The sequence below is a fragment of the Corvus kubaryi genome, unplaced genomic scaffold, assembly GCF_017639235.1.
Source record: "Corvus kubaryi isolate FWS band 111438036 unplaced genomic scaffold, C.kubaryi_AGA036_p1.0 split3-37355, whole genome shotgun sequence".
NCBI lineage: Eukaryota > Metazoa > Chordata > Aves > Passeriformes > Corvidae > Corvus > Corvus kubaryi.
Window position 1 is genome coordinate 342,546 of NW_024582089.1, and position 13,078 is coordinate 355,623.

Genomic DNA, 13,078 nt, shown 5'->3' on the forward strand with positions numbered 1-13,078 from the left:
GAGGGGCGCATCAGGATGGCATTGGGGCTTTGGTTATCCACAGGTACAGAGGCCAGCACAGGAGAGCAGGAGGGAGGAGGCTGTGTTAGCTGGGAGAGGGTTGAGCTCAGCCTGGTTCTGCTGGAACCTGGAGACACATGGGAGAAGGTGTCCTTTGGGTTTGGTGCATGGGAGAAGCCACAAACACGGATTTTGTGACAAAAATGCGATAAGGGACTTGGCTGGGCACCTTCAAGAAGCCCTTGGTGGAGGAAAGGTTGGGCTTTGCTCTGTCCTGCCTGCTCCTGCCTGCTCTGTTCCAGCGGGACAGGCAGCAGGCACAGCAGCTGGAACTGGGACGGGTGAGCAGGGAGAGGGGTGTCCACAGGGATGGGACTGGAGCCTGGGGTGCTCCCTGCATTGGGACATCCCTCCCAGGGCTGGATTCCGAGGCTTCCCCTGGGCTTCAGCAGAAGTGGGATCAGTGTAACACGGACCGGCAGGATGGGCTGTGGGGAATATGGGGCAGAGCGGGATCGGGAGGGAGGTGGGAAGGGCTGGGAAGGGGACTATACTGTGCTGGTGTTGGGTCCCACCGCAGGGAAGGTACAGATTTGGGGTGCCGTGGGATCCAGGCGGGGGCAGCGTGAAGGGATGGGGATGCCCTGGTCAGGCAGATTGGCCACGAGGCCACCATGGCTCCCCCACCCCAGCCCTAACTGAAGGGACCAGATGACGCAGGAATGCCGGGGGGAGCTGGCAGCCGCCCGCCGTCCCCAGTGGCACCTCGGGGCTCACACAAAGCCCTTGTTCGGGTTCAGCCGAGCTGCCCCCCCCGCCGTGCCAGCCCCCCCAGCCCCGCCGGGCCGGGCACTGTAATCCCCGTGGGGAGAGCACATGGAATCAGACGGACAAGTTTTGATGTGAGGCAGCAGCTTAGGGTGGGCTCAGGTTTCCTTTGGGTTTTCTATATTTATCTCCGTGATTTAATGCCAGCGCCGGGGTTTAAATGGCACCAAGCAGTTGGCGCGGGGAGAGGGAGCAGCCGTCCCCGAGCCGCGCGCACGTCCCCGAGCCGCCCATGGAGCTCTTCGAGACCAACCCGTACTTCTTCCCGGAGCAGAGGTTTTACGATGGGGAAAACTTTCTGGGCTCCCGCTTGCAGGCCTACGAGCCCGCGGCGTTCCCCGAGCGCGCCGAGGCGGCCCTGTGCGCCGAGGGCAGGGTGGCTCTGGAGGACAAGGAGGCGCTGGCCGAGCACTGCCCCGGCCAGTGCCTGCCCTGGGCCTGCAAGGTGTGCAAGAGGAAATCGGTGTCCATGGACCGGCGGCGCGCGGCCACGCTGCGGGAGAAGCGGCGCCTCAAGAAGGTGAACGAGGCGTTCGAGGCTCTGAAGCGCAGCACCCTCCTGAACCCCAACCAGCGGCTGCCCAAGGTGGAGATCCTGCGCAGCGCCATCCAGTACATCGAGCGGCTGCAGAGCCTGCTCAGCTCCCTCAACCAGCAGGAGCGGGACCAGCGGGACCTGCGATTCCGGCCCGCCGCGGCCCCGCCCGCCGTGAGTGTCCCTGGCTGTCCCCCGGTGCCCAGCCGGGCTGGGAGCGGCGTGCGGGGGGTGGTGCCCCATGGGGTGATGCGGATGGGGGTGACGCTCCACGGGGTGATGCCGTTTCGGGGTCACACTCCGTGGGAGCAAGGCCGTATGGGAGTGATGTTCTTTGGGGCAATGCCCTGTGGGGGTGACTTTCTATGGGACGATGCTCCACAGGGGGATGCCATTTAGGGGTGATGCCTGATGTGGGCGGGGTCATTTCGGGGTGCCGTTCTATGGCAGTGATGCTCTGTGGGGACAATGCCCTGTGGAGTCTATGCCCTATGGGGGTGACAGTCTGTGGAGTTGATGCCATATGGGAATGATGTTCTGTGGGGGTGATGTCATTTTGGGGTGCCATTCTATGTGGGTGATGCTCTATGGGACGATGCTTTAAGGGGTTGATGCCATTTCAGGGTGAAGCCCTTTGGGAGTGATGCCATAGGGGAGTGATTCTCTATGGGGACACTGCTCTACAGGGGTGATGCCCTGTGCGGGTAACCCCGAGCAGAGGCACTGCAGGAGCTCTGGGGCACTGGGTCCTGCTGGGGGGAACAGGACCCCAGCTCTGTCCCAGCTGCCGTCTCGGGACACTGGTGGCTGTGTGAGTGTGGCCTGCAGGGGGGCACGGAGACAATGGTCCAACCCTGCTGAGAGCTCACCTCCCTGTGAGCTGTGTCCCTGTGAATGGGTGCATTGGGACTATGGTCCTGGGCTGGGGAGAGGTAGGAAAGGTGAAAATGGAGTAAATAACATAGAACTAAACTAAATGAAAATATAATATAATAAATATAATATAATAAATATAATAAATATAATGTAATATAATATAATATAATATAATATATATAATGTAATATAATATAATATTTTAACGAATAAAATTAAATACTAAACACAAAAATGGAAATGAAAATATGAAATATAAAAATAAAATATAAAGCATAAAATATAAAATGAAATTAACACTCCCTGCTCACACTCAGGCAGAGGAAGGGACGAGAGGGGTGGCACAGGGACACCTCTGGTTTCTAGGACTGAAGTGGATGAGGACACGCAGTAGTCGTGTCCTGCTGCAACCCCCAGAGAGCCAGGACCTGTCACACCACAATGTTTTGGTTATTTAACCAAGTTTTTGAGAGGTATTTTCATCTGCCCCTGGTTCCTGTGGATGGCTGGGCATGTGCTTCCCTGCTGCTCTGAGGTTTGGATCTGGGAATGCACAGAGAGCTGAAACTACAGCTACAGGTGCAGGGAGGAGTGGTCGATGCAGATGGGAGAGATAGATGTAGGTCTGTGTGTCTGTACAGGCATTGCTGACACGGGTTCTATAGATACAGAGATCATACAGATAAACTGGAGATGAAATTGATATGGATATGATAGCTATGGAGACAGATAGAAATAGAGATTATATAAATGTATAGAGATAATCTAGATAGTGATAAAGATTATACAGACTGTCTATAGATTTATAATATATAAATGACATACAGGTATATCTATAGATAGATATGGATATATAGATCATGTAGGTATGGATGAGGTAGATACAGAAATAAGTAATGTAGGTATGGATATAAATATGACATGTAGATGTATGGAGATACAGATACAGATATAGATATAGATATATAGATACAGATAGAGATATAGATGTAGATATAGATGTAAATATAGATATAGATTATATAGATATAGATACAGATACAGATATAGATACAGATATACATGACACAGATATAGATATAGATATAGATATATAGATACAGATATAGATATAGATGTAGATACAGATACAGATACAGATATAGATATAGATATAGGTAGAGATATAAATATATAGATATATTGATATAGGTATAGAGATAGAGATAGAGATAGAGATACGGAGGGACTTTTTCAGAGGCCCAGAAGAGGGAATCCCAGATCTCCTCCCATACTAAGGGATTTCAGGGCCAAACCAGCAGGTACCCAGGTAGTCCAATTTAATGCTGAATAAAGGAATGAAAAAGTATTTAGGCTCCATCCTACATATTTGCAGGACTTCCCAGTATCCACTTTAATGCCAGAATCCACTTGGATACCAGAATCCAATTTCCACTTCCCAGAATCCACTTGGATTTGCAAATGTGCCCAAAACTGTGCTGAGCTGTGCCTTTGTCACTTCTGTTCTGAGCTGCCCCTTGTCCCAGGTGTAGCCAGGGGTTCACATATTGATGCAAAAGCCAGTATTCTGGGGAAAAGAAGATCATATCTGTAAGAATTTCCTGTTTTAATGGGCAATAAGTCCAAGTGCTAATTAATTATCCTGTGCTGCCATGAGCTTGAAGACCCAAAGTGCCATTTCTAGTCCACTACAAAGAGTTGGGTCCGTGGGGTTGCTCATATAAATCACATTTGGGCTGACACCCACTCCCAGATAAAGACACATGCCAAAAAAGTGAATTCTGGGATTTGCTGAGTAATGGTCTCATTTTTCATGCTGTCAGCTCTTTTCTCCAAAATAACCACTCAGCCCCAAATCCACAAATCAAACTGCCAAAAGCTTTTCCCAAAGCCCCTCCCCCCTGGGGACAGCCTGAGGCCATCCAGCCCTCGTGTCATTTTTTATGAGCCTGATTAGGTAATTCTCAGCAAAAAGCTGTTTTGCCCAAGGACGTTTGTTTGTCTCCAGCCCTTCCTCATAATCAGTGGGGAAAGAGACACCTTTTTACCTGCAGTGAGTGGGAGCCCCATTTCTCTGTGGCCAGTGTCCCAAAAAAAGGGAGGTTTTTCAGCCTTTATGGTTAAGGAAGCACCTGGCCCTGATGGGTCCTGGGGACCCCGTGTGCTGTTGGCTCCTCCAGGTGGGGAGGGACGTGCCCCCCTCCACAGGGGTGTCCTGCTGTGGGATGGGCCCCCCGGGGTGTTTTTGGGGTGGCTGGTGGGGTTCGGCCGTGCCAGAGGAGGTGACACACGGTTGCTCTGGGCTCCTGCAGGCAGCCAGCGAGTGCGGGTCCGGCAGCTCCTCCTGCAGCCCCGAGTGGAGCAGCCAGCTGGAGTTCGGCACCAACCCTGCAGGTAACGCCCTCCTCGCCACCCTGGGCATCCCACGGCCTCGCTGGGCTTGCAGGGAGTGGGAACAGCAGGGGCACCGCAGCCCTGGAGCAGAGCATCACTGAGCCAGCCCTCCCCCGGACAGGAGATGCTCGGAGCAAAGGACAGAAGGAAAATTGTCCTTCTCTGCCCGTTCTGCTGCTGCAGAGTGATGAGCTCAGAGATCCTCCAGCACCTCCTTGGTCAATGCTCAGCAATTCAGGCTTCTCCCAGCCCTGATTTCACCAAAACACCAACCCGTGGGAGCTGAGAAATTGGGCTGCAGTAGCCTGGGGCCCTGGTGGCTTCATCCCCAGCAAGGGTTTCATCTGTTGCCATCTCTTGGCTTGCCTTTGCTGCTGTGTTGCTGGGCATGGCTGGGCATGGCTGGGCATGGCTGGGCATCACTAGGTATGGCTGCCCCAGCCCCCCTTCCCTCCCCACACACCCTTGGCAGCTGCTGATCTTTTTTCCCATGCTCGCCATTATCCCCACCCCTGCCAAATCCACCTGTTATTTTCCCCAGAAGGCAGAAACTTAAATCTCATTTTCCAGTGGAGATTAAAACATATAAAGGGCCCAAAAGTTCTCCTCCCTGTTGGTCTCTCATCCTTCCCCAGGGTGGGGGCTGGCAGCAGGTCCCTAGGTCACGCTGGCCATGGGAGGGATCATGGGGTCACAGAATAGTAGAAAACAATCAACAAATTGTTACAGGTGGAAAAGATCATCAAGTCCAACCCTCAGCCATGTTCAGCACTAACCTACATCTCCCTGAGCAGGAGGAGCTCTCTCCAGCACACAGCCCCCATTCCCAGCAGCGTCCTCACCCCTTTGTCTCCCCAGATCACCTCCTGACCGACGAGGCAGCCGAGGAGCGCAACCTGCACTCGCTGTCTTCCATCGTGGAGAGCATTGCCGTGGAGGACGTGGCCGTGACGTTCCCGGAGGAGCGGGGTCAAAACTGAGCTGCCACAAACCCCGGCGGCTCCTCGAGCTGGTAACGGGGTGGGAATGAGATGCCAGAAGGGTCCAGCCGCTGGAAATCACATCCACCCCTCCGGTGTCGTGGGCTGCACGGTGACACCACTCGGCTCCCTCCCCGCTCCCTGCGGAACGCTCCCGCTGGGCTGGAAGAACAGGCAGAGGTGGGATGGGGCTGCGGCTCCTGGAGGGGCTTCCCGGGGCCAGGCCCTGCTCCGCTGCCCGGCCGGGGACGGGCAGGTTTGGGGCCAATGTGTGTGCTGGGTTCGCTTTGCTGAGTTTTCCAGATGCTCCTTGACCAAGGTCTCTCTCTGGCCAGTGGCCGGTGCTGCTGGCCCGGAGCCCGCCTGTCTTTTCTACTGAACGCTGTGTGCAGTTGCCTTTTAGGGTTTTTTTAATTGTTATTTTTGCTAACTTATTTGGATTCTTTTTTAAATAAAGGCATTCTTGTTTGGACAGCTTGGGTTTCTTTTACTGTTGTCCTGGCCTGTGTAGGTCTCCCCAGTTCCAAAATCCCCAAATCCAGGTTGAAGATTTTCGTATCAGTAAATCCAGCTGGACCTTGGAACAGTCTCTCAGCTGGGAACTGGATGTGCCACACTTCAGTCAGCCCTATACAGACCAGTGATTTCACTGGTGTTTAACTGGGGTTCAGCCCTGTGCCCCAAAGATCTTGAGGGAGCCAGAGATTAATGATATTTTTAATTTGGGCTCTAAAAAGAAGGCTCAAAGCCAGCACTGTTTTAAAATCCTGTTTATTGGAACACACATACATCCTTTCCTGACCCGATCCAGGGTTTGGAGTCCATGCAGTACCAATAATATGACGAAAGAAATAGGGCATTGATATAAAGGGCTCACTGACTCTTCAAATTAAAAAAATATTTAATACTGTATTAGGCAAATAATACACCGAAAAGACGTCGTGACTGTAGAGCCTCTCAGATATTGCACTTCCAGACAGCACATGATAAGTATAAGGTCATTCCAGCCATCAATAAATATCACATCAGAAATAGGGGCCACACAAGGCAAACGTGGCATGAGGAGACGAAGAGATCCTACCCTACGGGGAAGAAATGGGAAGAGTTAAGAGCCTCCTGGATTGACCCCTGCAGGAGGCAGGAGGGGAGAGCATCTCCTCTGCACCCGGAGGGGAAGGGTGGGCACGTCCCGGGGGCGGGGGGGCTCCCGTTGTCTCCCCGGGCACCCAAGGAGGGTCCCCTCTCCCCTGGGCGCTGGGCACCGTCCCCGTGAGCCGTGTGGGGCGGTCCCAGGCGCAGCCCCCTCAAACAGGGCACCTGACAGCACCAAAATCAGCACCTCGCCCGCCCGGCCCTGGGCAGACACCGCCCTCCTCACCCCGTGCTGGGCCCCCTTCATCCCACCCAGCACCAGCCCTGGCACTGCCCCGGCCCCCCCGGGGGCAGCTCCTTGCCCGGCCGCCCTGGAGGGAGGATTTTCACGAGCCTGAATCTTCCTTGGCTTCAAGTCCTGTGGGCAGCAGCATTCCTGATGCCCAGGGCTCGGGCGAGTCAGTGCAGCCCCGTGGCGGCAGATTGGCAACACGAACCAGGCAGGAGAGAGGCTTCCAAACATCGCAGACACTTTGCAGGTGTCTGTGTTGCTCCCCAGATTGCACCACGCCAGGACAGCATCCGGAGCACATCCATGGCCCGGTCAGCACGGGGAGAAGTGGGGGACAGGCCACGGCAGGAGCCACGGGAGCCGGGGGAAGTGGGGGGTGCCCGAGCAGGAGGGACAGATCCTGTCGGTCCACAGCAGTGACAGTCTGTGGGTCTGGGCCGAGGAACAGGCACAGGCTGGGCTCTCGTCCTGGAAGGCAGCCAGCACGTGGCACACGGACATGGGGATTTGCTGAGGAGCAAAGTGGGAAAGGCCCTGTGAGGATGCTGGCTCAGCTCCACCAGTGCACCCATCGGCCAACAAACCCAGATGGAATCAGCACTGGATCCTCCTGGCACAGGGCAACCAGGGACACAGCAGGATCCCAGGAGTGCTTGACTATCCTTCCCTCACACAAGTGGGACCCTCATGGGATGGCACCCTGGGGTCCCCAGTGGAGCTGTCTGTCCAAGCCTGGACAAACCACGCGTGGTGGGATGCTGAGCACCCCTCCTGCATCGTCTCTGTGAGCCCCGGGCAGCAGCAGCTCCCCCACCACTGAGGTCTCCCTGGCCCTCCATGGCCAGGCAAACCTTGGCAAGGGCAGCCCCCTGCCTGGGTGCTGCTGGGGCTCCTGCTCTGCCCCGGTCCCCAGGCAGCTCCAGGGCCTCGGTTCCCCTCGCACTCACCCAGGGCCTGGCTCTGGTCTCGCTGACCCTCAGCACGAGTACGTCCGAACCGTGGAGGTCTCCAGCCTTGGGGACCCGGAGGCACCGACTGGAAGGGAACCAAAGAGCAAAGCAATTAGTGACTGCTCCAATTAGCCCCCAGCTTCCCCAAATCCTGTGTTTATTGAGCAGCATCTGTGCACTGCAGCCACGTGAAGATGAAGGTCAGAGGAAAAGCCACGTTTGGCCAGCTCGGATGCTCCTGAGGCTTCAAGGTATTTGGGAAATTGCCACTTGCCATCCCTGCTCCTGGGCAGTGAGCACCCTGCTCCCTGTCTGGGTGCGATTCTGCCCCAAGTTTCACTGTCCTCAGCCAGGTGGGAACTGCACCTTCTGGGGACGGGGTGGAAAAGGTCAAACAGGAGCTTGATCCAAACTGCTGGAAGGAAAGCTGGGACATTTGAGCAAAACTTGAGGCAGGAGAAGAGCTGGGCCTGAGGTTTGGAGTTGGAAGGTGAACGCACAGCTTTCTAATTCTCATTCTGAGCCTGCTGAAGCCAGCTTTGCTCCAGTGGGGATGCGGCAGCTGCCTTGGGACAGTGCGACCATGGTGCCAGGTCCAGGGGACAAATTGGGGTGACCTGGCTGGAGCTTCTGCCTCCCTACAGCTTTGGAAGTGACCAAGACACCTTGAAGAAAGAAGTTGTGTGGTGGGGGCAGATCCTGGGACATAAAACAGGACAGCCAGCAGCACAGGCAGCCAGTGTGTCCCAGCAGGTCCTGCCAGCCCTGGGAGAGCTCAGGCAAATGGAGCTGGTTAATACATCCCTTTGGGGTTTCCAGAAGGCAGAATGGACGAAACTGGCCCAGACTGGGCAGTCCCTGGGTGTCATATCCCACCCCACACCCCAATCCTGGCCCCTCCCTTGTCCTCATAGTTCATAACCAAGAAATCACACACAGGTCTGAAAAAACCCTCCCAAAAAAACCATTTCCAGCAGGCCACAGCTCCAGGATCACATGGATTGAGCATCTTGGGTGACCAGCAAGCCTCTCTCATCTCCCTCTCCCTCTCTCCCTCTCTTCCTTCTCCTTCTCCTTCTCCTCCTCCTCCCTCTCCCCTTCTATCCCTCTCCTCTCCTGGTGGCACATCCTTCCCCACATTCCTTAAGACTGAGCAGGGGTGGGAGAGGACCCTCTGGAGAAGGGCTGACCCACCTTCCGGGGGCATTTTCTTGGCTGGAGCAGCTGGAGGGGGCAGTGGCACGAGGCTGGTGACACGGAAGCCGGCGGGCAGGGTCTCAGCAGAGCCGCTGAGGAGGTTGATGCTGTGCACGTCCCGCGGGCGGAAGCGCTTGCGCCAGGACGGCGTCCGACGGAAGGTCTTGTCATCACCCTGCGGGGACAGCACGGGCCCGGGCTCAGTGCCAGCAGCACCTTCTGCCCCTGGGAGACACCAGCTAACGAGGGCGGGCCTGTCCTTGGTGATCAGCTCTAGCAAAGTGCAGGATCAAACTGGCCCAAGGACATAGGACATCTCGCTGGGATCCCATGGCATTGGCTTTATCCTTTCCAGCTCATCTCCCTCTCCTCCACAGCCTGCCTGCAAAGATGCCTTGGAGACATCAACATAAAAGTCCCAGTAAAGACTCCAAGGGATGCCGGGCTCATGGTAGAGGAGCTCCAGCCCTCAGAGCAGCTCCTCTGGACTCGCTGCAGCAGCTCCAGGTCCTTCCCGTGCTGGAACCCAGGGCTGGAGGCAGCTCTGCAGGTGGGGGCTCAGCTGAGCGGGGCACAGGGGCAGAATCCCCCCCTGCCCTGCTGCCCACGCTGGGGGCTCAGCCCAGCACACGGGGGGGTTCTGGGCTGCCAGAGCACGTGGCCGGGGCACATTGAGCTTCTCAGCCACCAGCACCCCCAAGTCCTTCCCCAGTCACATAGGACATGAAGAGGTTTGGCACTCACATCATCCAGCCTCCGGTCCGTGCCCAAGGCGAGCAGATTGTTGAACTCCCTCTCCAGCACTTGTCGAGCCTGCAATTAACCAAAAAATTATGATCCCCCATCAATGGGGAATGTGCATCCAGCCTGAACTCCCATGCTAGGAAAGCCTGAGTGCGACAGAAAGAGCCCCCAGGCCATAGGAGAGCTCTGCTTTGAAAGGCAGAGCTGGGTTTGTGACACTGGTGGGGTCACACCACAGCCATGTCCCACACTGGCCACTCTCCTCCAAAATCCCCCAAGGATGCTGGCTCCTACCTGGGTGTTCTGGGTGGGGATCTGCAGCACAAGGGCCAGGCTGTTGTGGTCAAAGTTCTCGTCGAGGGCCAGCAGGGCCCCGTGCACGCCGCTCTCCACCAGGTTGTTCCCGTACTCGCGCAGTCCGATGGACTGGATCCAGTGAATGACCTGGTCATTGGTCCACACCAACACATCTGCACGACAGCAAGGGCACAGCTCAGGGCCACCCCACACCCCACTCACGGCTCTGAGGAGATCTGGGCATGTCCTGAGGCCCTGTCCCTTTGCCACAGGCTGATCCTGGGACTCTCCTTCCCAAGCCAGCAGCAAAACCAGGAGCTCAAGTGCCAGGAGCAGCTCCATTCAATTTACCAAGCTCAAAGCTGAAATAACAGGCAGAAAACAACTGTGAAAATTAATCCTAAGAAGCCACGGCTGCTGGTGTAATTAGGGGCATTATCAATAATGAGATGTAATCCAAGCAGCAGCCAGATGTGCAGGGAATCTCAGGACAGCAATGAGGAAGGGGAGGCTGAGCAAGCTGGGGGTGTCCTGAGCAGTGAAATGGGCAGAGAAGATCATGGGATGCTCAGGCTGCATCTTTGCTTTCCCCTCCTCCCTCCTCATGCCTGCCTGGGGTCAGCTGATAAAGGCACTTGGAGCAGCACGGAGGTGCCTCTGGAGAACAGCCCTGTGGGCTGACAAATAACAGGTTAAAAATAAGGGATAGGAGAGAGACCAGCCCCGGGTATCTCCTGGGAGGTTTCTCTTCTCCTGTTCTGGAGCTGGACGGGGCGTGCTGACCTTTGATTTCGTGTTGGGTCTCCTCTCGCCTCCTCTCGAGCTCTTTGCGGTCGTAGTTGAGCCTCTTGAGGCACATGATGCCGTACTGGAGGCTGGTGCTGCAAGGACACGAGGGGACACGAGGGGTCACCCAGCCCTCCAGGACACGTGGCTGGGAGGGACCTGGGTAGGAACACCCCTCTCTGCATGTTCCCCACACACCCAAAAGGTGCTTCAGGCCAGGGGTGGGTTGGGACAGGCACAACCCAAAGCTGGAAAATGGGGAATGTCCCTCCCTTCCACGGCAATTCCCCGCTCCATCAGTTTGAGCCTGTTCCAGCTGCCTGCGAGCGCACAGATCCCAACGATCCTCACACTTGGTGGCCGGAGAGGGAAGGGGGGACCAGCCCATGGGGGCTGCTCCAGGCTGAAGGGCTCACCCCTGGAGGTGACCCTGGCAGGCCCATGGGTCAGGGTGGGCAGTGGAAGCCCATGGCAGGGTTGGATCCCGGCGCTGGAGCCATGGCTGGGGTGGCACAAGCCTTCTCCCACTGGGCTGCTGGCAGACAGCAGTGGAGAACCAGGCAGGATGAGCCTGAAGTTTTGCCCGTGGTTTGCTTCACAGTCAGGCAAAGGCCTGCTCCTCTGCAGTTCTGCAGCAGGGAGTGAGGTGAAGGAGAACTTCTGCCCAGAAGAGCTGCCCCAGCCCAGGGCTGTGAGTCCAGCCTGGAAGAGCCACCCAGGGCTGCCCAAGACTGGAGAATCCATCAAATCCCCCCCTCCTCTGCTCCACATGCACGCTGGGGAGCTCTGGGGGCTGGACTCACCGGTGGAAGCTGTCCACCATCTTCAGGTGCACCCGCAGGTCCTTCTTGGTGAGGTGGTCCAGCATGCGCGCGTCCACCAGGCACTCCATGAAGTAGCTGCGGTACTGGGGCAGACCCAGGCTGGGAAGCCACTCGTTCCCAATCCACTCATGGTTCATGTCCCCATAGGCCAATGTCTGCAGAGAAGCACATGGAGAAGCTGGGGAGAACCCAGGGCTTGGTGGAGCTGCAGGATCCCAGGAGATCAGTGACAGCCTGGGAGGGTCACCGTCCTGAGGCCAAGCCCAGGCCAGAGGAGTGAGCCCTGGGTGGTACTGAAGGAGCTGGAGGGAACAGTCCTGCTGGCCATGGTCTGTGTCCTACTCATGTCCCCGCAGGAGACAAAGCAGTAGCCAAAAATAAGGGCAAGGGATAACTGGACTTTATGAGCAGCTGCCTCTGGAAAAAGCACATTCATTGAAAGATGAAACAACTGAGAAATAGGTTCCAGTGCATCCCCAACTGATTTTTAAGAATCTCTATTTTAAGAATCTCTATTTTATGACTTCAAAACAAAAAAAAAAGGTCAGTTTTGGGAAAAAAACCCACCCATTCACTTCCACTGCAAAGTGATTTTGGGTCCGAAAAGGAATTAAAATCCACCAGAAGGAAAGTAAAGCATTTGAGAGGGATAAAACCAGAAGAGATGGATCCAAGCAGGACTCTTTCCTCCCACCTTTTTGGTTCATAAAAATGATCAGTATGGATTTGGGGCTACAAAATAGGTGAAAAGTAAATGTCTATGCAGCTGGAATCCTGCTCCCATGCAGGGTGGTCACACCACTGGGGGGTTCTCAACACAGGCTCTGGATCCCACAGAGCAGGTCCCAGGAAAAGCCACTGCCTGGAGCAGAGAGGGGCCCAGGAGGACACCCTGTATGTGAGACATGGCCCAGAGGAGCAGCCACGGGGTGCAGGTAAAGCCTCCAAGGCCTCGGTGAACATCAAAGCCCCAAAAATCCCCCGGGATGTCCAGCCCCGCACTGCCCACCCCATGCACCGCCCACCCCATGCCACAGGGGTGGCCCGGGGACCTCACCTGTGCCCAGCTGCCTTCCTCTGTGTCCTAAGTGTGACACGCAGCATGTCAACAGAAAGGACAGTGAAGTCAGTACCTGCTGGCCCTGAGCACGGGACCCCTCAGCACAGAGGGACACAGCTCGCTCTTACGGCTTGGGGACCTCAGCCTTGTCCCCAGGGTGCTGGGGACACCCTGACCCCGCTGGGCCTGGCTTCCACCCCATCTCTGACCGAGGAGGAGGAGG

General features: G+C 56.0%; 2 protein-coding genes across 9 annotated transcripts in view; one reads left to right on the forward strand and one right to left on the reverse strand.

The window, feature by feature from the left end:
- Positions 1-569: 569 nt before the first annotated feature.
- MYOG (myogenin) lies at positions 570-6,063 on the forward strand. Its single transcript, XM_042015969.1, has 3 exons — positions 570-1,537; positions 4,552-4,633; positions 5,492-6,063. Exons 1-3 carry the CDS (start codon positions 989-991, stop codon positions 5,611-5,613), a joined length of 753 nt encoding a protein of 250 aa, XP_041871903.1. The 5' UTR covers positions 570-988; the 3' UTR covers positions 5,614-6,063.
- Positions 6,064-6,368: 305 nt separating this feature from the next.
- PPFIA4 (PTPRF interacting protein alpha 4) overlaps positions 6,369-13,078 on the reverse strand; it is a 60,753-nt gene continuing 54,043 nt past the window's right edge. For 6 of the 8 annotated variants that reach the window (XM_042015944.1, XM_042015946.1, XM_042015945.1 and 3 more), the window contains 8 exons: positions 12,853-12,879; positions 11,775-11,950; positions 10,969-11,066; positions 10,183-10,358; positions 9,889-9,957; positions 9,142-9,319; positions 7,945-8,032; positions 6,369-7,507 (listed from right to left, as the gene is read on the reverse strand). In XM_042015944.1, coding sequence (XP_041871878.1) covers positions 7,974-8,032; positions 9,142-9,319; positions 9,889-9,957; positions 10,183-10,358; positions 10,969-11,066; positions 11,775-11,950; positions 12,853-12,879 — 783 coding nt within the window. In that variant the 3' untranslated portion in view covers positions 6,369-7,507; positions 7,945-7,973. The remainder of the gene's footprint in view (positions 7,508-7,944; positions 8,033-9,141; positions 9,320-9,888; positions 9,958-10,182; positions 10,359-10,968; positions 11,067-11,774; positions 11,951-12,852; positions 12,880-13,078) is intronic. The other 2 variants (XM_042015950.1, XM_042015947.1) reach the window with 1 other exon arrangement.